At 35.5% G+C, this 23,414-nt stretch overlaps 1 protein-coding gene across 4 annotated transcripts in view; it reads right to left on the bottom strand.

The window, feature by feature from the left end:
* Rtn4 (reticulon 4) overlaps positions 1–23,414 on the bottom strand; it is a 57,431-nt gene that overhangs the window by 16,189 nt on the left and 17,828 nt on the right. Inside the window, exons 3-4 of one of the 4 annotated variants that reach the window (XM_042691140.1) lie at positions 22,652–22,708; positions 19,218–21,617 (exon numbers count right to left, since the gene is read on the bottom strand). The exons of 1 other annotated variant lie outside the window; for it this stretch is intronic. In XM_042691140.1, coding sequence (XP_042547074.1) covers positions 19,218–21,617; positions 22,652–22,708 — 2,457 coding nt within the window. Of the gene's footprint in view, positions 1–10,891; positions 11,080–19,217; positions 21,618–22,651; positions 22,709–23,414 lie in introns of those variants that run through there. 2 more of the 4 variants (XM_042691136.1, XM_042691139.1) reach the window with 2 other exon arrangements.

Here is a 23,414-nt window from a genome sequence, read left to right as displayed (position 1 = left end):
TACATAACTGTAACCCCTCTGTACATCACCTTTATAACAACAATAAAAAAGTAAAAATAACTTAAGAATTAAATCCCACCTGAGAAATATATTCAAACACGGCTGTTTCTAGAATTCATCAATTATATTCATTAGTTAATATGAAGTGTTTGCTCAGCCCTGATACCAAAACCAGAGTATATATACAGTAATCCTCAACAAAATAATAAACCCAGTCTTGTAGCATACAGAATGAAGACCAAAGACATGATCACCACATAGATTCATTAAAAGCCTCAGATAAGATCCAGTGCCTTGGGCTGGGAACGTAGCTTCGTGGTAGAGTACTTGTCTAATATGAAAAAGCTGGAAGTGGCACAGTGGCTCAAGGGACAGAGTGCTAGCTTTGAGCAAGAGAAGCTCAGAGACAAATGCCTTTTCATGGCAAATTAACATCAATGAGGAAGAGAAGAGAACAAACTCAACCTGATAAAAACCATCTAACAAAGCTCAAAATACAAGTGTGTAAAAATGTTCACGAATAGATAGTGGTAATGATATACAATTTTGTGAACATGCTATAATCAATAAGTTATATACAACAATGATTTGTTTCAACTGCTGTCCTAGATTGAATACTCTATATGGGAAGCCAATTTCTCACCCAGTACATCCTTGAGCACAAGAGAAATGAACTACTCTCTGATTAGAATATATACTTATGTCAGTTTAAGGCATGTACTAATTCTAGTTACCATATTCAAAAGGTTTCTACACTCTGGATTGAATATTTTATTTATAAACTATTTTTACATGTTATTAAATAACAGAAGTCAATGCTTCCAGATAATTTATAAAGCAGCAATGTTCTACAGTGATCTACAGACGTGTCACCTTTATCAGACTCTACAAAATTGATGAAAGCCTTTCCTTGTTATAATCTTACCACTTGCTTCATTATAATTTGCTGTACTATAGGCATGGGCCAGACTATTATTCGTAGAAATGGAAACATTTTAACTAAAGAGTACAATATTTTCAAATTCAAACATAAAGAACATCTGTAGGAAAAACTTACAGGGTTACCATAATGCTAAATTTGGATTCCCCAGTAATTAACTTTCATCCTATTTATGAAGTGGACTCTTAGTTTTTACGAAACCAAAATTAAGAATTTAGGTTTTAGCTAGGTGCTGATGGCTCACACAAATCAGCTACTCAAAAGACTGGTTGATAGCTGGAAAGCTGAGGTTCAATGCTAGCCAAGTTTCCATCTTCAATTAACAGCAAAAATGCCAGACTGACTTGAGTGTCTGGATGGAATTATGAAAGATGGGGGACAATGACACAAGGTGTGGCCTTGATCAAGATGCACTGCACTCATAAATTAGTTTGTTGAATTGGAAAAAAAAAGACAGAGAAAAAAAGTTGAATTAAGACTGTTAGGACTAGTTCAAGCCCCATACCAGTACCAAAAAGAGAAAATAAGAATAAGGGCTTGTACAAGGAAAGCTCAGCTTTTCATGGTTGTTCAATATAGTTTAATAAAGAATCAATTATGCATGTAATACTATTGTGCCCTCAATTTTACTCTTATCTAAAATTTCTAAAATAATAGTTGTGGTTTTGCTATTCATCTTAGGGATTAAACTCAGGGCTTGGGCATTGTCTCTGAGCTTTTTTTGCTCAAGGCTAGCACTCTAACACTTGATGTCAAAGCTTCATTTCTGACTTTCTGGTGATAAGAGTCTCACAGGTAGCCAAGTGGACGTCTATGGCTCATATTTGTAATCCGAGCTGCTCAAGAGGCTGAGATGTGAGGATCTCATTTTAAAGCTGGCCCTGGCAGTGAAGCCCATGAGACTCTTTTTTTTTTTTTTTTAAAGGACTCATGAGACTCTTACCTCCAATTAACCTACAAAATAATGGAATTGGCACATAGCTCATAATGGTGGAGCACTATCCTTGAGTGGAGAAAGCTCAGGGACAGAGCCCAGGCCCTGAGTTCAAGCCCCAGGACCGACAAACCAAAAACAAACAAAAAGAGGACTTTCCTTTCTGCCTATGATGGCTTTAAACTGTGATCATCAGATCTCAGCCTTTTACATAGTTAGGGTTACAGGAATGAGCCACCAGCACCCAGCTACAATCATAGTTTTAATAAACTCCTGTTATTCAGAAAGAAGAGATGTGTTCCTCAAAATCCTTGCTTGTTTGTTGTCAAAAAATTATAGAAATCTTTATGTTTATGTATAGAACACAGAGTAGTATAGCATCCTTAATCAAACTAAAATTATAAATTAGAATAACTCAGTAAACTACAATCTTTTAAATAAAAATTTCTGGCACATTGCAAAGTAAGAAGAGTTGCCTGCATTTGGAAATCACAAACTGTCATCTGCCATAGCTAAAAATAGTGCTAACCCACATGCCTGACATGCAGCCGTCATGCTATTACATTTTTGCCTCAAACCAAATTCTTATTAAAGCTCTTCTTTGAATAGTCTGAATCTGGGTTTCAATTTTAGTCTTTCTGTGTAGGGGGAAAATGCTGAACTAGCTAGTCTAAAAAATACTGGAAAGACAAGGAATGGCTGGCAGAATGATAACTTAATTCTGAGCAAACGAAAATAGTTAAGTTCTGTTATGCAAAGTCATGTGAAGAATGAAAAAGGCAGACAAATAGGAAACAAACATATAAACACTAGAATATTAAATTTTCAGTTATTTTTCACAATCATGATCTTTGTTTTAGAAATTAGCTATTTTAATAAATAACTATGTATTTATTAGCAACTCTCAGGAATAGTGACTGGAATTCAGAGCTGATAATTTAAGCATTCATATCACAGATAGATGACAGGTGAAAGTCCAGAAAAAGGATCTGCCTAAGGCCAGTGCTTAGCTCTTTCCACAAAGACAGTAAGAGCAGCTTGAGTCTTATTCCTTCTAATTTACCACCAGTGTAACCTGAGCAGATCACTTAACCTACTTTCCCATGTGTTAAAAAAAAAAAAAAATTACACCCATCTAAAAAGTTATTTGAAGCAGAAAAAAATTTCACCTATGGAAATGTTTGCCAAAAGGAATATAACAAATAAAGTCATGCAGGGAATTCAAATTTTAAATGCAATATTTAAAGGTAAGCCCTGGTTTTTTGTTTTTGTTGTTTTGTTTTTTTTTTAAATCAGCTTGCCTTAATGGTATTGCTAACTTGGGCTCCAGCTGATAGGAACACGCTATTTACTACAAAGTATCTCAACCAAATACTTGGCAAAGCAACATCTCTCTTGCTTAGCTCTTCTTCCTGGAACTAGTTTTCAAAAGACACATATAGAATTTCAAGCCTGATCTCTCATCACTTAATCATTCCTTCATTACTTCTCACATTACAGTACTTTGATCAACCACCAAAAACAAGGAAAAAAACAAATCAAGGAAAACTTTATACTTGTCTTTTCTAATCATTTAGCAACCCACATTATCTCTAATCACAAGTCTGTATTTATCCCCTGTGTTTTATACATAAGAGGGAACAAGGTTAAATGAGATCAATAAATTCCAATAATAGAGATTCAATAATAAAGTAAGCCACATTCTGTAAATTATATTTCCCAGGAGCAATTTAATTGTCCTCCATACTGAAAACACATTAAAACTATAACTATGTAACTATATGATTATATAAGTTCTCTTACTACAGGACTTTTTTGAGAGGGCGTGGCAGGTGTCGGTCATGGGTCTTCAACTCAGCCAGGAGCTTTTGCTCAAAACTAGTGCTCTATCACCTTAATCCACAGCTCCACTTCCAGTTTTTGAGTGGTTAATTAGAGATAAGAATCTCATGGAGACATTTCTGCACAGGCTGGCTTCAAACTATGATCCTTTGATCTCAAACTCCTGACTAGCTAAAATCACAAGCATGAACCACTAGTGCCTGGTTTATGTAACTTATTCAAATAACGTATACAACTTAAATAGTAGAACAGAATCCTCTCATCCAAGTTTTAAAAATGTTAAGAGTTATAAAGTAACATAAAGTAGCAGAGGAAAGCAAGTTATCCTAAACAATACTATACAACCAACCTCACAAATCCAAACTTACATGCTTTTTAACTTCACCATCCAACCTCACTCATCACCTAAATACCTTACCACATAAAATACACAGATCAGATGGGCACTGGAAGGTGATGGTTCAAAGCCAGAGTAGGCAGGAGAATCTGTGAGATTCTTATCTCCAATTAACTACCAAAAAGCCAGAAGTGGATGAAGGGGTATAGTGCTAGCCTTGAGCAAAAAAGATTCAGGGACAGCACACCCAGGCCCTGAGTTCAAATCCCAGGACCAGCACCAAAAGGCAACACAAAACAAAAACAAATCAACTATAAAAATGGAAACTTCTCTAATAATGCAGATTTCATGAAGTTAGTTTTGAGTGAAAATTGCTCCAAAAGACTGACAATTCTCAAAGACTAAATGCCCTAGGAAAGCAAATGAAACTTTTCAACATTTTACATTATTATATACAATTCACTATGAAATACAGCAGTAAAAGATGCCATTCTTTTTGTGACAAAAGTTATACTCCCAAAGTTAAAAAACTTGATGCATCCTCTATTTATTCTAAAACCTATACACAGCTATGATTATAAACTAAATTTCATTAAGAAAATAAATTTTCTTAATTCTTCATGTTTTAAGGTAAGTTCTAAATTCTCCCGTCACTATTTAGTAAGGAATTTGGATTCATTTAGTGGTATTTCTCCCCTAAAAATTTCACATAGAAAATGCCTAAATATTACAGGAAAGTAAAAACAAGCTATTTGTTGTCTCCTGTGGATGATACTCATGTTAGTAAAATAGAAAATAGTAAGATTCAATTATTATCAATATGCCTCACTTATCATTAAAGTCACTAGTAAAGCTAGGTGCCAGTGTCTCAAGCCTATAATCCTAACTATTCCAGACACTGAGATTTGAGGATCAAGATTCTAAGCCAGCTCAAACAAACAAATTTTCAATTAATCAGCAAAAACAGAAAGAAAGGTCTAGCTGTAGTGGTAAGAGCTCCAGCTGAGTGAAAAAGTGAAACCACAAGGCCGAATTCAAGCTCCAGTACAAATGCACTGTACTCATAAACTGACCTGTTGATTGGTAACCCTTTGGTACAACTACTTTAAATTATAAAAGTCGAAATTAAAAGAAATTACTTAATATATAGTTCATGTGGTTTTTCAATAGAGATCAGAGCAGAAAATAATCCTAATTTCCCACTTTTCTAAACCATATTAATTTTCCCTTCACAGGAAAATCTACACATTTAATATAATTCCAGGGAAAAATAATAAGTGGTATCTACATACTCAAAGTCAATATTCTCTTCACTTGAACAAATCTTAAAAATCTTAAATTGCAGAGGATTATTTAGGTGGAAATAATCAAGAGTGTAAAAAAGAAATATGTAGATCAAGGAACAGTTGTAATTCCTCATGTTTTTGAGCAAATTTGGAATTTTAGGAAGTCTGTAGTCTGAGGTGAAATTCCTAAATCTATTTCAGTACCAATTCTTGCAATGGTATCATTAATATTGGATAAGTTTTTGGTTCTGTTTGTGTGACCTTCTAAAATAAATGCTATAGAAAGTAAAATTATAGAATGGTAATAGTCATTGAAGAAAAACAGTAGCATTGTAGTGTCTATCAGGTCTAAGAAGTTAAAGCCATATAGCAGAATACATATACAGTTATATAATATATATACAGTTATATACATCAGCCTTTTTGAGAAGGCAGAGAAAACTGAAAATGTGATCTTAGAAAGTAAGTTAAATTTTAATATCCTTATCCAAATTCTAGCAACAGATGAGATCAACTGCATAAAAAAAAAAAGGAAACCTACGTACTGCTTAAGTATTCTTCCTATATTCAAACATGTAATCCAATCTTTGAAGACTAAAAGAAATTATACCCAGTCCAGGAAGTTCCCCCAAGACTTAACCACATCTATCTCCCATGGCTGCTGTAATTGACTACTACCTCTTTTATTGCAGAGAACCACGCAAAAAGAAATATATTACGCCCAATAAGATGCTAGATTTAGACTGCATAGACATAACACCAAAACATGGGTCATTTTAGCTTCTGTATTTCAGCTTCTATTTTTCAATCTTTGGTTGTTCAAGCGCCAATACAAATCATAAAGCAGAAAGGGTCCCATGACACCAGTTAGGTGGTCCTGAACAAATAACCTTTTCAGGTTTTTTTGTTGTTATTGTTTCCTTATCTGTAAAATGCCTTGTCTGAGGATATAACCTAAAAATCATAAATTTATATAAGTTGCTAAAGTTACTTAATTTCTCCTTGAAGAAAGAAGGGAAGGAATCTCTTTTCTAACTTTTTGCCACATTTTCAAAAATGTACATGTTGAGTTAAAACCAGGAGTAAACCTGTACTCAGAAGCCTCAACTTCTCATTTTTCTCAGAAGCTGTGCAGAGCCAACTAGAACTAGTGATAAACCTACCATTTCTGCCTTCAAGGAATTTACAGGCTAAAAAAGCCAACAAACATATAAATTGATATATTAGAAGGCACACACTGAAAACCTAGTGATGGTACAACAAACACAGATCACTCCAATCTGAGAAATCTGGGTCTTTAATAGAACTTGGGCAAAACAAAATGGGAAGATCATTTTAAGTAGAGAAGAAAACATGAGCAAATGCAGTAGCAGGCATGCTTAGAGAACAAGCCCTTCAATGTGGCCTGACACTGGGTCTCGTGTGAGATGCTTTCATAATGGAGACTAGGTCACAGAATGCCTTTCAAAAGTCCAGGATAGGCAGCATGAATTTCACTTTAAAAAGAACTGAGGCTTTAGGAAGATTCGTTTTAATTTGGCTGTGACACTTGAGATTTAGGTGGAAAGATCACTTAGAAGTCCTGGCAAAAATCAGGAGTATCCAGTTTGGGGTAAATAAAAATGAAGACTTACTTCCAAGTACTTACCCTTCGAAGATTCTAAATCCTATGTTTTCCACATACATAGAAAACATGTGCACATCTGTTTTTTTTTTCTTTTCTTAATATAAACCTGTTCTCATAAAGTTATTTACTTAAACTGACAAAATAGCTACCTTGGAAATGGTTAAAAAGAAAAAAAAAACCACATTAGCAATACATAGATCCTGTTTTATCTTAGCTCTAGCTCCATGAAAGATACCCATTTGTTGCTCATAATAACAATTGGCACAATCTTTCTGGAGGGCAGTTTTGCAACATGCATCAGTGGCCTAATTAAATACTATACCCTAAAAACATGGAAATAATCCTGGATTAGAACAAAGATTTGATTCAAGTATATTCATTTTAGCATTGTCCTTACAATACTTGAGGCACTTCCATATTTAACTATTAATACATATAATGATGTAAATACATACACGCTTTTAAAAATATACTCCCAATCACTTCCTGTGAATAGGTTTGCTCTTCTACATAGCTTCAAAATTTTCTACAACATATATACCTACTGCTACACTACTAAAGAAAAATCTACAAGAAATATGAATATCTGAACACTGGGCTTTTCAATTAAGTTCAGGATCAAAATCAAGAGTCTTTCTCCAATCAAGTAACACTCAGAACTAGTTAATGCTAAAGTCTGTTTCTCATGTTTTAAGGTGAAATCATGCATTTCAAATACCAAGACTTCTGCTTTTTTCTGTCTGAGTATCTGTGGGCATGCACCTGTAGCTCACAGACTCAGCTTTGAAAGAAAGTGAAAGTAGTTTACAAGCAACATTCAAGAATTCCCACAGAATCTCTACAAGGTAGAAGTCTCTATGTATGATAATCAAAAGCCAAACTGTCTTGAGGTATAATTATACTTCTGAACAGTATTCACCTACCTCATTTTGCATCTGATTCCCAATTCTCTACCATCAAACCTCTTTTCTCTGAAGTTCAGAGATGTTCCCTACTTCCAAGTGCCCAAATCTTAAGGTAGCATGTTTCTATCTACCTTGACTCTTGTTTCTCCTGACACTAAAGCACTGTGATTGCCAATGTTTCATTGTGAGTGAAACTTCATGCTGTTCTTCGAGTCCCTCCCTCATCCTAGCTCTGCAAATCTATGCCAAATGTCCAGGATTTCACCCCTGGGTTTCTCAGATCAGACTTTCTTTTCACTCCTATTTCAGGTCAAGTTTTTAAAATATGACAACTACTGTCATCCTAAATGGCCTACCTCTCTTGATTCTCCAAGAGGTGTCTTACACAACATCCAAAGCAGTTCCTATTTATTACTCTCTACTATAAAACTCCCAAAGGCTTGGGATAAAATTCCAACTCCTATTTTCTTCTACAATCTGGCCCAAAGTATGTACTCACAAACCAGAAAACCTCAAACCAAAACCCTACAAATCATACAAAAGAGGAAACTAAAGAATTTTAAAAGGGCAAGTTTCTTACTCTGTCCAAAATCAAAAGCAGAAGCTTCAAATCTTAGTGTTCTTCCCAATTTGCCTGGTTATAAAATGTTTTATACCACACTGCCAGGCCCTACAGAATCTTATACTGTAGGTTAAAATGATAGGAATCTATATTTTTAAGATGTACTAGGTGATTCTCATGCACAGAGAAATTTGAGAAAACCTGACCTAAATCATCTTCCAAAACTATACCATTTGATCATACCAATCTTTCTTTCGACTTTTGTCCTATTTTTCTGTTGTGTACAGAAAGTTCCACTCACTGACTTTGATTACCTTTTTTAGTGGTTACATCATTCTCCACCCCCACCCTCACTCATCCCACCCCTGTATCTTTGATTGTTTTAATCCAAGTTTTGCATATAACCCTAATAATCAGATACTATGAAGATTTCAATTATTATATATAGGTATTCTGCTAACGAATATTAGAAAATATAAAGACTATACAAAAAGGAAAATTGTTAATACTGGTCTTAGACTGAAAGAGCAAGTATTTAATCAGCAAAAAATAAGTTACACACACACAACCTTTTCCTAAGTTATTGAAATCAAGGCATTTCACTTCTATTAATCTTAGGGTTTAGGGGAAGAATGAAAAATAGGAGGGGAAATGAACCTATATATCCTTTTAGGTTTACATAAGACCCTATATTATGTTCCTTCTTTCATTGTCATATACTTTTCAAAAAAATGAAACATTTATTCCATGACAGCTTTGCAGTAACTTCCAAATTTAAATCTTACTCTTCAATCCAACATTGAAATTAGCTGCTGATAAAGAAAATACTAAAATATAACTGACTCAAAACAAAGGAAGAGGCTACAATGCTTGATAAGAAATGTACTCATTATCTTGCCCATGTAATTGTAACCCCTCTGTACAGTATTTTCACAATAAAAGAAAAAGAAAAAAATATATAGCTGACTCAATCAGGAACAAAAAGTTGGTTTTAGTCACCAATATGGCCAAAACAAGCAATAAAAAGTATTGAGCTATTCCATTTACATACAAAGTAAGGCTCCACAGAGTAAATCAAGAATAAATTTGGTTTTACATTTGATGCTGAAAACAATTTCTGATAAAATACAGACTGTATCAGATCTTAATTTCTCCTGACTTAAATATTCCTAATTCACTTTTAGCAAATAAAGAACTTAGCATGTTACTCAACAGCCTGACATTTAAATTCTTAATGTAAAACCTTAGAAAACTGCTATGTTTAAAGCCTGTATTTACTATATCACCTAACCAAAAATTAGTATATCAACTCATTTTTCACTTTGAACTCTAGTACCTAGAAGGATAAGAATTCTTCTCTTGCAATCACATATGAAAAGAATTATAAAGGGGAAACGTCCAAAGCAGTAATTGTTTTCTGTCCTTTACACTGAATATAAGACCTTTCAAGGTTTCAACATTAAACTCACCTTTTCTCTATATTGCTTTATCAAATAATTGTTTTAAAGGAGCACTGTGTAAATTACAGTGCTTTTGGAGACATTATCCTCATTCTGCTAACAATTTTGTTCTAAAAACTAAAAATATTTTAGAAGAATTTTAAAATGAGTATAGCCAAGAAAAAAAAGATAATAACAAAAATAACTCTTGCTTGTATGAAATATCTATTTGGGCTACTTAAAAATAGGTCTAATATTTTTAAGACAACTTATCCTAAATGTTCACATATTAAGCCAACCACCTTCTCACTAAAAAATGGTATTTAACCATCTACATCTACATAATAAAACATTTAAAAATATTCATTACAGTCAACCTTTGACCACTTCCAGGCTTAAATTCTTACACAATGATCCACAGAGATTTGAAAGGATCTGAGCTTTCAAGGGGGTGGAAAAGGGATCAAGATCACTGATTGGTTATTAGAAGGACAAAGTATGTACATATTTGAATAATTTCAAGATACGTAAGATAAAATTAAGAGGCAATTGGTAATATTTTAAAGGTTCAAGTTAGACTACCAAAGAAGAAAAGCTTTTTATTGCACACGCAGCTATCTTGCTACCTACACAAACCTTTAGATAGAATTTCAACTACACTAAATAAGTCTTTAAAATAGTCACAGAAAATGTCATCATGGAAATCAAAGTAATATACTTATCACACCAAAATGACCAACAAATGCAATCTGTTAAATCTTAACTGTTTACAATATACAAGGTTAGAAAATAAAACCTAAACGAGACTAAACCAAACACCAGTGAAAAAGAATAGCATCACATTTTCTAGCACACAACCAATTATAAAACCATATGAGATAGCTGTTTTAATCTTTTAGCCTTAAACCTTTCACGGTCTTCACTTTCGATCCAAAATACATCAAAACTGCAACACTAATCTGTAGAAATGCATTACTGGCTACATATAAAAATTCAAGAAAAACAGAAAGCAGATATACCCTTGTCCTTCCAGTTTTTCTTCTGACCGTCCATCGCTTGTCACGATCTGCCCTCCAGCTGCAATGATCAATTCTGCATTCCAACAGAAAAACCGTGACTGCAAAAATCTTGTCCCTGAGACATGAAATAGCTGTTTCCTCAACCCAGGTCTGCAGTCTGCTCTGCTGCACAACTGCAGCAGGACTGAAGTCACCTGACTTGTCTTCTGGGTGTGGAGCAATCTGACGCAGTACCCTCTGTAACTAGGCTACTAATACTCAGGCATTAATGCCTTCCTTCCATCTAGTTATTGTTCTAGTCATTTGCTTGTTTCTCATACCAAATGGAGCTGCCTTTGTAAGGGCAGGGGCAAGCTAACAAAAACAGCTAAGAGGGTTGTTCTTTCAACAGAGCTACTGAATATGCTGAAATGTATGTAGATCTATATGCAGTTCTCCGTGCCTTTCATTCTTCTCCTTTTGCTTTTCTTTGGAAGGATGATTATGCTGCAGGTTCCTTTTTTTTTTTTTTTTTTTTTTTCACTTTCAACTGAAACTTTAATAGTTATCTACTAAGATAAAAATGGACTGATCCAAGAAGGGTAATAGTTTAAATTTCATGCTTGGGAAATGCTGAAATTCCTATTACTTTCTCTTAAGTTTATTAAGGCTTAAAACATTCGACATTTTACAGTATTGAGGGTATGAGCAATCAACATAAAATTATTTACTGAATATATATTACTTCAATAGAAAATTCTCAATTTCAACAATCTAAACTTTCTAATCTTTTTTTCTCCTTTGCAATCATGGAAATGCAAACACAACCAAATATACACTTAATTATTACTTGCCCCAGCTCAATCTTTCAATAAGTGTCAAATCAATACCATTTCAGACATTGTAAACATGTCCTTGACTTAGGGAGAAATCTTCATGTACTAATTCTACCTTTTGCCTTGCAAAAATGGCATAAAAGCAAATAAAAATTTTGATAAACATAAAAACTAATATACAGCATTTCTATAATTTTCTCAGTTGTACAAGTTGGCATTCATTCCAGTGCAGAATATCATGTCTTTAATAATATGCCACCTGCTGCTAACATCTGCCTAATCAGAAAAGATAAAGGAAACATTTTCCAAAGCTTGCTGTAAATCTTGAGCTGCAAAACCTTGAGAATTCCTAAACATAAGAAGTGAACTAATTGCAATGACTCATTTTTTCCCTATCTCTTTTCCTCTAATTTTAAATAAAGGAAAGTCCAGTTAACTCTTAAACTCAGTTTGAGTTAACATTTAACTTTAAAAATTATTCACTGATCCCTTGCATAATGTGATATGATAATGCTGTTACCAAGATAAAACACGTGGCCTCTTTCTACAACAGTTTCAAATTCCACGGTATTTACTAAGTTCAAAATACTTCCAATATAGTGCTTTCTAGTAACAAGTACTTAAAAACTGAGTCAGGAGCTGGGAGTATAGGTCAGTGGTAGAATGCTAGACTAGCATGCTCAAGACTTTGGGCTCTAATCCCAGCATTGCCAAAATTAGTAAAGTGAGAGAAGAAAAACTTGGTCAATAAATCCTAGCATGAGACTGTAACCAAAAAACAGCAGTAAAACATTTCAAGTTAGAGACTACTACTCTAATAGAAGGGAGGGGAAAAATTTCTTGATAACATGAAAGCAATTAGCATTTATACTATTCACATCTTTAGTGGTACCTGATTTAGTTTAGGATGTTTTACAAACGTAGAGAGTCCTAAGAATCTACAATAATACGTATTCACTCATTTGAATATTTAACATAATCTCCCCAGAGAGACTAAAAAGTCAAAATAGGAAGCTTTAAGTTCTAGAAGCATTTCTTCACAATTATTAAGTTTGGTTAGCTAAGCAGAATACTTAAATTTGAAAAAAACTGATGGACAGAATTTTTTCTTTTGTGGTTGATCATGGGGCTTGAACTCAGGGCCTGGAGGTTGTCTCTAAGCTTTTTCACTCAAGGCTAGCATGCTATTGAGCCACAGCGCCACTTCCAGTTTTCTGGGGGTTAACTGCAGATGAATCTTACACTTTCCTGTCCAGGCTGGCTTTGAACTGCAATCCTCAGATCTCAGCCTCCTGAGTAGCTAGGATTACAGGTGTGAGCCACTGGCGCCCAGCAGACAGTTCATAGCTCCTATCAGCATCTTCCCAATCTTCAATACCCCGAGGGCCTTCTCCCAAGCAGGGCAAGGATCTTCCCAAATGTACCTCCAACTCCTTGCCATAGAAAGCTATGCTCTGTAATTACCTGCTCTCCATGACTCTCTTCTAACATACCAAACAAAAATGCTCATTTTCTTACTGTGCTTATGTAAGTAGGAAGATTACATCAATTCTTAGCAAATCATTTTCTTAATCTTCTTTCTATAACTCTCAGAAATGTCTTATTTGAACGTTTGTATTTTCTAAGCTTGTACCTAACTGGAAGAAGTTCAGACAGCAGAGAACTGTATTTTAGAATAGGCAGCACTAGGCAAGACATACATTAGTCTGTCCAGGTCTCCTAAGGTATTTTTTCTTTCCCATTTGTTTCCCACTTCCATGATGGAAGTTGGGAAGAACTCGGTTTTGCTTTGCTTTGTTTTCTTTACAAAGGTTAGGGATACAAGAGTTACCAGGGGGGAAAGAAGTAGTCATACATATTGAAAGTGCTACTTTCTAAGTTAAAAACTGCTTGCATGCTGCTCTTGATAGCTGCAATAATAATTTCTACTTCTAGCGATAGATGGCAAGAGTCTTTATTAATTATAGCTATACGAGTCTTATACGTTTTTCAAAATTCTGAGCTATACAGAAGTACAAAATTAAGCACTGTTTCATAACTGAGAGGTACTGAGCAATTTTTAAACCCTGCTGTAGTATGTTGTAATAGAATGCCCTCTATGGGCTAAATTATAGCACACCATTACTGAAATAAATCTTTTTTAAAAAATAAAGACTTTAGAAAAATAATGACAATACAATTTAAAATAGCAAAACTTGAACATTTTTAAAGTCTAGATATGTTTTCGTATTAGTTGCTAAAATAAATGCTAAACTCCATAGAGAAAAAAATTAAAAGTGACCCTGGTCAATGAAAATATTGGCAGTACATTAAAAATCTAAATGCACAGATATTCCCAAAGATCCTAAAGCATCTTTAAATTCAAAACATGGTCACTAGGCTTTCAATAAATCTAACTTTCAAGTTTTCATTAAAGTACACGGGTGTGAAGAGAAAAACCTTTATGATCATTTAAAATCTTAAATGACAGCTTGACTCTGGCATTTGTTCAACTGGGTAGAATCCATCTAAATTCAAATGTGCTTATAAATTCATCTTAAAAGTTATTTGTAACATATCTATGGCACACTAAATTCTCTGCCCAACTGAATTTACTCCAGATAATCAATTGTAAGTAATCCACGAACTTGTTTCCCATCAACACTAGATGGCACCAACACCCAGCCTACAGCTGCCCAACTGACCAAGGACAACCAATCTAGCAAAAACTACTATGTATGCATAATGTCCTGAGCTACCATAATATGGTTGCCTGAAACTAAAGGGCTAAATGGGTGTGATGGAAATAGGAAAAACAACTTCACCAGCACAAAGACAAATTACCTCAAGCCAGAATCCAAAATAATTTTAAATAAAATAGGTCAGAATTTTAAAAATGAAATAGTAAATAATTAAAAAGGTAAAGACTTTCCTTTGTGAAAAGTGAAAATCCACTAAAATGTAAAATAAAACGCTTTAGAAAATCAAGGGAGAGGCTGGGAGGGTGGCTCAGTGAAGAGTGCTTGCCTTGCATGCATGAGGCCCTGGGTTCGATTCCTCAGCACCACATGAACAGAAAAAGCTGGAAGTGGCGCTGTGGCTCAAGTGGTAGAGCACTAGCCATAGCTGAAGAGCTGAGGGACAGTGCCCAGACCCAGAGTTCAGGCCCCACAACCGACACAAAAAAAAAAAAAAAGAAAGAAAAGAAAAGGAAAAAAGAAAAGAAAAGGGAAAACTTTAACACAAGAGTTTGCATCCTATATAAAGAACAATAAGGGGCTGGGAAGGTGGCTCAGTGGTAGAGCGCTTGCCTTGCATGCCTGAGGCCCTGGGTTCGATTCCTCAGCATCACATAAGCAAAAAGAAAAAAGCCGGAAGTGGTGCTGTGGCTCAAGTGGTAGAGCGCTAGCCTTGAGCTGAAGAGCTGAGGGACAGTGCCCAGGCCCAGAGTACAGGCCCCCACGACCGGACCCCAAAAAAAAAAAAAAAAAAGAACAATAAGAAAAAAATGAACACCTACATTTAAAAATAGGCAAAAGATATGAATATGCAATTCACAAAATCAAAACACAAAATACCTAATAAATATATTGATTATATTCATATTCAATAACAATCAAAAAATCAAATCTCTGCACATACCTTCTACCAAACTGGTGACAGTTTGGTTTAAAATACCAAATATAAAATGTTTGGAAAAATAGTCAAGAAATAAAAAATTGTCAAGTCTTCAAAAATGTTCATATTCATTGACTCATGTTTTTGTTTCCATTAGAAGATACTAAAGATATGCAAAAAATGTAAATGTACAGTGTCTAATAAACTACCATTATTTATAAACTAAATATTGGAATATCTAAAGGTTCTAATTACAGCAAACTGAATGCTTAAATTATATCCATAGTAAGGACCACTAGGTATTTAAAAAAACAAAATCACATGGTAGATGGAAATATTTACATTATTTAATATATTGCTACAAATATTTTAAAGTTTATACATGACATGAAGAATGATTCCAATTTAGTACAATATTCATTTCCATTACACTCATAAAATAAATGCATAAATTGAAAACTAGAATATATTCTAAAATATTTACATGATTATGTCTTAGCAATGTAATTATTTTTTTTTTCATCTCAATGCTTTTCTGTCTTTCTCATGATGTACAATGAGCACATATTACTTCAGATTTCTTCAGAACTATTGCCCTGACTAGAGTAAGTCTTTGAGAGAGAACTCCTACAACTAAAATCACTGAAACTCATAGGGATTGTTACAACATTTACTCAAGTTGAGGAAAAAACTCAGGATTAAAACTCAGGTCTATAAAACTCTCAACAACAATTTACTTATTGAATAACATATTTCATTTATTCTTTTTTTTTTTTTTGTCGGTCGTGGGGCCTGAACTCTGGGCCTGGGCGCTGTCCCTCAGCTCTTCAGCTCAAGGCGAGCGCTCTACCACTTGAGCTACAGCGCCACTTCCGGTTTTCTGGTGGTTTATTGGAGATAGGAGTCTCACGGTCTCTCCTGCCCGGGCTGGCTTTGAACCGCGATCCTCAGATCTCAGCCTCCTGAGTAGCTAGGATTACAGGCGTGAGCCACCAGCGCCCGGCTATTTCATTTATTCTTTATGGAACATATATATTTTTTCAATCTCTTGGTCCTACAAGGGGTTCTAAGATCCAATATAACATTGAATGTATCCTACTCCAATGTACTCTCTCAACTTAGACGCCAGAGTCCGTGTCAATCTACTCTCTTCCTATTACCTTCAGCTCTCTTGACTTACTGTCCTGCCACTAAGACTACACTTCTATAATCCCAGCTACAGAAGAGACCGTTTGAGAGGATCTCCATTTGAGTCAAGCTAGGGAAAAAGTTGGGAAGATCCCATATTTTGTTTTGTTTTGTTTTCTCCCTTGGGTGCCTGTGCTTGAGGCACACTTCCATCCCTGTTTTTCTATTTTTGAGACAGGGTCTTGCTTTCTGCCTACGCTGGCCTCGCCTGCAATTCTATTCACACTTCCCACAATAGCTGGGATGACAGGTACATGTCACCACACCTAGCTATTAGCTAAGGCAGGGGTCTTACAAACTTTTGCCTGGGCCTGCATGAACTTTGATCTTTCAGATCTCTGTGTTCTGAATAGCTAGGATTACAGACAAGAGCTACTGATGCCCAGTAAATAGGATTATGGGAGTGGACTACCAGTCTTAAACTGGTTAGTGGGACACATCTGTTAACCCAGCTAAACAGGAGGCTATAACATAATTAAAGAAACATCACTGGAGTCAGCTCAGGTTCTTAATAAAGCATGTAGAAGGTCCTGGGTTTGCATGCCTATGTACCTTCTTCTGCAAAAACTTTTGCTTGGAGGTACTAAACTTGGGGAGGTTACACTTACTAAGCAGACACTGTATCACTTGAGCCCTGGTCCCTAGGCCTATAACTTCCTTTAGCTATTATTATTCTGTTTGTAGTGGCACTAGAGTTTGAAGTCAGGGCCTTAGCTTGTTAGACAGGCACTGTACAGCTGAGCCACATCTCCTGCCCTTTGCACTGGTTATTTTTGAGAAGATCTCACTTCTTGCCTGGATCATAATCTGCCTATTTTAGGCTTCTTGGTGTAGCTGTGATGATAGGAACACATCACCAACACCAAACATCTTCTGCTGAGGTGAAATCTTGAAGACTTTTCTGACTAGCTTGGAACTGAGATCCTCTCAATCTCAGCCTCCCATGTATCTAGGATGGCAGGCCGGTGTCTCCACAGCCACCTATCCAAAGAGAGGAGGTCTCATGAACTTTGCTTCCTGGGTTGGCTTAAACTGTAATCCTTTTGGGATTAGATGTGTGAACTATGACATCAGATCAAAATTTTGTTTAGAAAAAATTAATCTATATAGACCACCATTTATTCTTCACTGAACTCTTAAAACAATGACTTTGTTTTTCCCATCACACCTAGTCAACCCATGTATGTTCCAGTTTATATTCTCGGCAACTTGCCTAATACAGTGCTTTAAAGGATGAACATTAACCATCATATGCCTAGTCACAAAATCCCAGCAATATCAATAGCCATACTTTCCATGATTTTCACTACAAAGCGGTAAACGCTTCTTCTATATGTCTAATACCTTCTGTTAAATACTGGAGCTCATTCCAATCCCTTTGGAATAAAGATCCCAACTCTTATCAGCTCCCAGAATCAGAGTTGTCCAAAAAAATGTCTCCACCCCATTCTCTCTTCATATTTTCCCTTATGTTCTTAAGAGTTGTCTACATTTTGTATCCATTTGTTCCACTCTTGTTCACTCCTTGTCCCTAGTCTTGCGCACTACACCATTTGCTAACATAACATCTTCCCTCCTTTTTTAACTAACTTCCTAACTGATCTGCCTGGTATTTGAGAGCACTAATCACTTCTTCTAACTTGAAATCTTTTTCTCTTGGTTTTCCAGAGCAGCTATCTGTGACTAATTTCTCTCTCCAAGTAGATAGCAAATTTACACACTGAACTAAGGGCTCTCTCAAGACTATCATATTTATAATACCCATAATTTTTTAGACATCTTATTGGTACCTCAAAAATAACACTTAATCTAAATTTATCTTCTCCTCTTAAACCCACCTCATTTTTTCACATTCCCTATATCTCAGCTTCTCATACTACTAAATTCACACATGCACATGCTGGGCTCCCACAATTCCTGGAGCCATCTTTGGCTTTTCTCCTTATCTTACATGTTTATAACCATCAAAGAGGCAATCTCTGTTCTCAACTCATTACGTGAATGTCCAGAAACTCCTCTTCTTAGAATACAACAATTTTTTAAATGATCTGGTGGTAACAACTGCTATTCATCTCCAATACTTAAGTATATTTGATAAATACAATGTAATTGCTACCCATCTTAGTAAAAAAAGACATAGCTAAATTGGAAAACTAAATTTTAAAATGTGTGTAAATCACTTTATGCAAATAAGGTAAGCAGAAAATGTAGAGTTGAAAGAATCAGAATCAAAACTTCTCAGAATGATAGCATCTATAATTTGCTAAAACCACCTGTATTCACTATCCTTAACTTTATATCTCCCTGGAGGAACAATGTACTACACTGAAATAGTAAAAACATTCTACGAAATGTTCATCTTTTACAAATCAAATATAAAATTATTTCTACAATAAAAACAAGCAATCATTTTGTTTCTATATCTCTTGCTCTTCATGTTACTTGAGGAGACACTGAAGGGGAAAAAGCCAATTATGATTTTTAAAAAATGTCTGGTTCCATGGTGCAATGTAAAAGTGACTAAAGAGCAACCGGAAAAGTTAAGAGCAAGAGTAAGTGGTGAGTTCAAGGAGTAGAAAAAAAATAACTGAGAAAATGGAAAAGAATTCTAATCCGTGTGGCACATTAGATGCTATCAATACAACATAGGAAACAGAATGTAGTGGGTGTTCCAGGGTCAGTCAAAAAGTGGCATGAAAGCATGAAACAGGGGATGGGTTGATTACCTGAAGTTTTACTCAGCTCTGATGAAAATATAGAAGATGGTGATCTGTGCTCTTTTTCTGTGTCAGGAGGAAGTTTTTTCTCAGCTTCTTTTGCAAGAACTTTGGGTTTAACTATACTGCCTATCTCTGTTTGAGTTGCCAAAGCAGAAACATCTGGAGGCAGTAGGGGTTCTTTTGATACATCAGACCTATCTTTGGAGAACTCATCTGAGATATGGACTTTATCTTCATCTTTCTGGGGCATGTTCTTGAAAGAAAGGTCATGGGGCAATTCTGTGCAGGGCATTGACCCAGCTCCATCCTGGACACTGGCAATTTCACTTTTGTGGGATACTTCTAGGTCACTGTATTCCCTGACTACTTTAGGAGAGGAATCAGTTTTGGAACTAACAAATGTAGGGAATTCATCTATAATTTCAATTGGAGAGGAATCTGAAAATGTTTCACTTTCTCTTAATTTTTCTTCCTGAGAAGTAAGTAAGTCATCACTTGAATAAACTGCAGTATTGAGCTCTTCCATCTGTAAAGGAATTTTCCCCTTTTGGTTTAATGTGGAAACTTCATTAAGAGATACAGCATCTTTTGTGGTATGGAAACTTGACTGAAAAGACTCCAGATATGGCTTTCCCCCCTCAGATAGTGAAGCACTGAGGTTTTCTGTTTTTCCACTCTCTGTTGTTGATTCAGATGAAGCTTCAGTGAAGTTTTCTTTCATGAGCATCACAGCTTCCTCAACTTTTTGAGGAACTTCGGGAATTGAATCATCACTAAATAAATCAACTGGTTCAGAATCAGGTGAGGAATCCTCCATCAGGTCAGAATGCTCGGGCACTGGCTTTTCAACATTTGCCGTGTCTGAGTAAGCAGAGAAAGCTGGACTTGGTTCAGTGGAAAGCTTTGTTTCTTTAATTAAATCACATGCAATAGATATGTAAGGAGCTTCTGTCTCCTGAACAGCTGCATTCATTTCAGGCTGTTTAATTTCTTCCTTTATTCCCGAAACTTTTTTTAATGGTACATGTATTGCTTCTTCATAGGGTGGAGGATTTTCAGGCTCAAGCTTTGTACTGTCATAATTAACTGAAGGCGGAGCTTCTAATGGTGATGAGCTGGACTGTACCACAGAGGCCCCAGCACTAGGAAGTAGAGAATTTAATGGTGCTTCCATAACAATGTCAGGCAAAACGGGTGAAGGAGTTGCTTCAGATTCTTCAAATGATGGGCAAAGCTGTGCTACAGGGTAGAGTGACTCCTGACCGGTTTCGGATGTTTGCACCAAGTCCATTTTTGTTTCATGCACAGTCTTTGTACCTGTGGCTTCATTTAACTCACTTTCGCATGCTTCCTGTACTAAATCTGGTGTTAGGCCCTCAGGCATGTTTGCCACTACTGCCTCGGTCATCTCTGACAAATTACCTGTTGTGACATAATCTGTCTCATAATCCTGAATGGATACAAGGAAAGGGCTTGATGTTTTGACACTAGTTGTCTTCTCTGTTACAGTTAGAGCCTTCTTTTCTTCTATTTTTTTTTCATCAGTCTTATTTTCTGAAGTATGATCTTCTAACAGAGGGAAAATGTTTGATGCAATGCTCTCAGTAGCAGGGCTAAAGGGAGCACAGGTAAGATACGCTCTTGAGCCACCTTTCACACCTTCCGGTGTACTTGGAAAAGAAGCATCATCATTACTACTTTCACTATCTTTCTCAGGACTTCCTTCCTCAAGGCTATCTGCCAAGCCTTTCTCATCCTCTTTGCTTTCCAATTTGCTTTCTACATTAACTTTAGCAGCCAAACCATCACTATCTCCCTTGAAAGTATCTTTCACTTCCCAAACTCGCTCAAATGGTTTGAAGTCTGCATATTCCTCCCTTATGGGTGATTCTACTGCAACTCCCGCTTCATTAAAACTGTCCTTTGTTTTTTCTGGATATGTAACTTGGTCTTCTTTAACCAATTTAGGAGGAGTTATAGGTGATTCTTGTTGATCATGAAGGATATTGCTACTAACCAAATCTTCTTCATCTTTTCTCTTGACAATTATTTCTTCCCTAGAGTTTTCTACTAGTACAGCAGACTCTGCTTTTGGAGCATCACTGAATGGTGATCCCATTTCTGAGTATTCTAACTCTGAAAATTGAGCTAAATCTCTATCTACAAATGGATTTTTTGCCTTGTCTGAGAACTCTTTAGACGCTTCATTTAAAGTTTCTTGAAGTGCTCCTTCTGTGGGTGATACTGCTGGTAAATTACCAAGGTATTCACGTTCTTTAAAAGAATCAGCTGAGAAAGGAGATAGAGAAGGAAGAGAAGCAGCAGTTTCAAGCAGGACAGATGGAAAATCCTCTTGACCAGCCGAAACAGTGTTACCTGGCTGCTCCTTCAAGTCCATAATTTTTTCTGTGGCCATGGACAGAAAGGAAAGTTAGAGAATGCCAGTGTTCTCAGAGTTAATGCAAGTTTTATGACAGACTCATATAATAGTGTTAGTAAAGGCTTACTGTTAACTAAAATGAAGTGTTAATAGCATTTAATTAGTAAGTACAAGTAGGCTTGGATCTTACTGAAAATGCTGAACTATTGTCTATAAAGATGTGCGTGACTATTGTATAGTGACTATAGTTAATAATGTATCATGTACTTCAATATCACCAAGAAAGATTTTAAATAGAAATAAGAAGCACCTGAGGTTTGGATATGCTAATTAATTAGTCTGCTTTGATCATTCCACGTATACTGGAACATAAATTATGTTCTTTAAATAATACAATATTTGTCGATTTTAAAAAAAGAAATAAATCTGAGAAAAAAATCTCAAGGTTATTCATTTGTAAGAGTTTGAAACAGTTTTAGAAGAGAATATTTGAGAGTTTGACAATATAGAAAAATGATCCTATTAATTTACATTAAAAAAATATCCTCTGGGGCTGAGAAGGTGGCTCAGTGGTAGAGCGCTTGCCTTGCATGCATGAGGCCCTGGGTTCGATTCTTCAGCACCACATAAGCAAAAAGAAAAAAGCCGCAAGTGGCACTGTGGCTCAAGTGGTAGAGCGCTAGCCTTGAGCTGAAGAGCTGAGGGACAGCACCCAGACCCAGAGTTCAGGCCCACGACTGGACCCAAAAAAAAAAAAATATATATATATATCCTCTGGCATAAGATAGTTCAAACTAAGAAAGCAAATTGTCAATGTATAAACATATTGTCAATGTGTAAATATAAACCAAGAGCCCAAGTTCTCTTACATAGTTCAATGATTAGTCAAGCTCTGTTCATTTCCATATAAATGTGAATTTCCACTTTTTCAGTAGATACTAATGATACTAATGGAATGATACTAATGTTCAGTATATCCAAACTACTCTATATAGAGTTAACACAACTAGAGCAAAAAGTTAGAATACACAGAAGATAAAGGCTGGCAGAGAGAACTTGCCTGCAGAGGAGTGTATCACAGGCTCAGATGCAGCAGGAAGAGCAAAAAGGGTCTCATCTGAAAAACAAATAGAATACAAACTCAGCAGAAATAAAGACAGGTTGGAGGAGAACTAAAGGTAAGAGGAGCAAGCCAGGATCTAGATTCTAATGAGTTAACCAAAAACTTTTATCTACAGAGACAAAGCCAAGAGAGAAAGAGAGAAATAGCAGTATCATTAAATTCAATTAACCATCATATATATTAAAGTTAACTAAATGCTAGATGTAAAACCTATCATTTTTCAAGAGACAATCAAACGTGTTTATACAGTTTAACTTCATGAACCAAAGCAGCTGTAGGACTGTGTTCTCAACATACTGCATACAAAGCTTTTTACTTACATATTAATGTGAAGATAAATTGTTTTGTCCTACTTAAGCCAAGATTTAGATGAATAGGTAAAACTAGGGCCTTCTTTTGTTTAAATCTTTCATTATGCAAATAATTTTGAAGTATAATCTCAGAATTAGTCATTTTCTTTACATTCTAGGTTGCCTATCTTGAAAGAAAAATATTGTTAAGTTGTCACACTTATGCTGACTTATGTCTTTAAAGAATATAGACACTTCTCATCTGTTTGAAAACGTACATTGGTTAAGGACTACTTGTTATTCTAAATAAAAAGACCTTTCTTTACAAAATAGCAAATCACTTTACAAAATAGTGAATCATTAATTCTGAGACTAGTGTCCGTGGAAAGTGAAGTACAAAATTCTATTAC

Source organism: Dipodomys spectabilis, unplaced genomic scaffold (genome assembly GCF_019054845.1).
Source record: "Dipodomys spectabilis isolate Male_0828 unplaced genomic scaffold, ASM1905484v1 ptg000141l, whole genome shotgun sequence".
Lineage (NCBI taxonomy): Eukaryota > Metazoa > Chordata > Mammalia > Rodentia > Heteromyidae > Dipodomys > Dipodomys spectabilis.
Note: the sequence above shows the minus strand (reverse complement) of the source record. Positions and strands in the feature narration are given on the sequence as shown.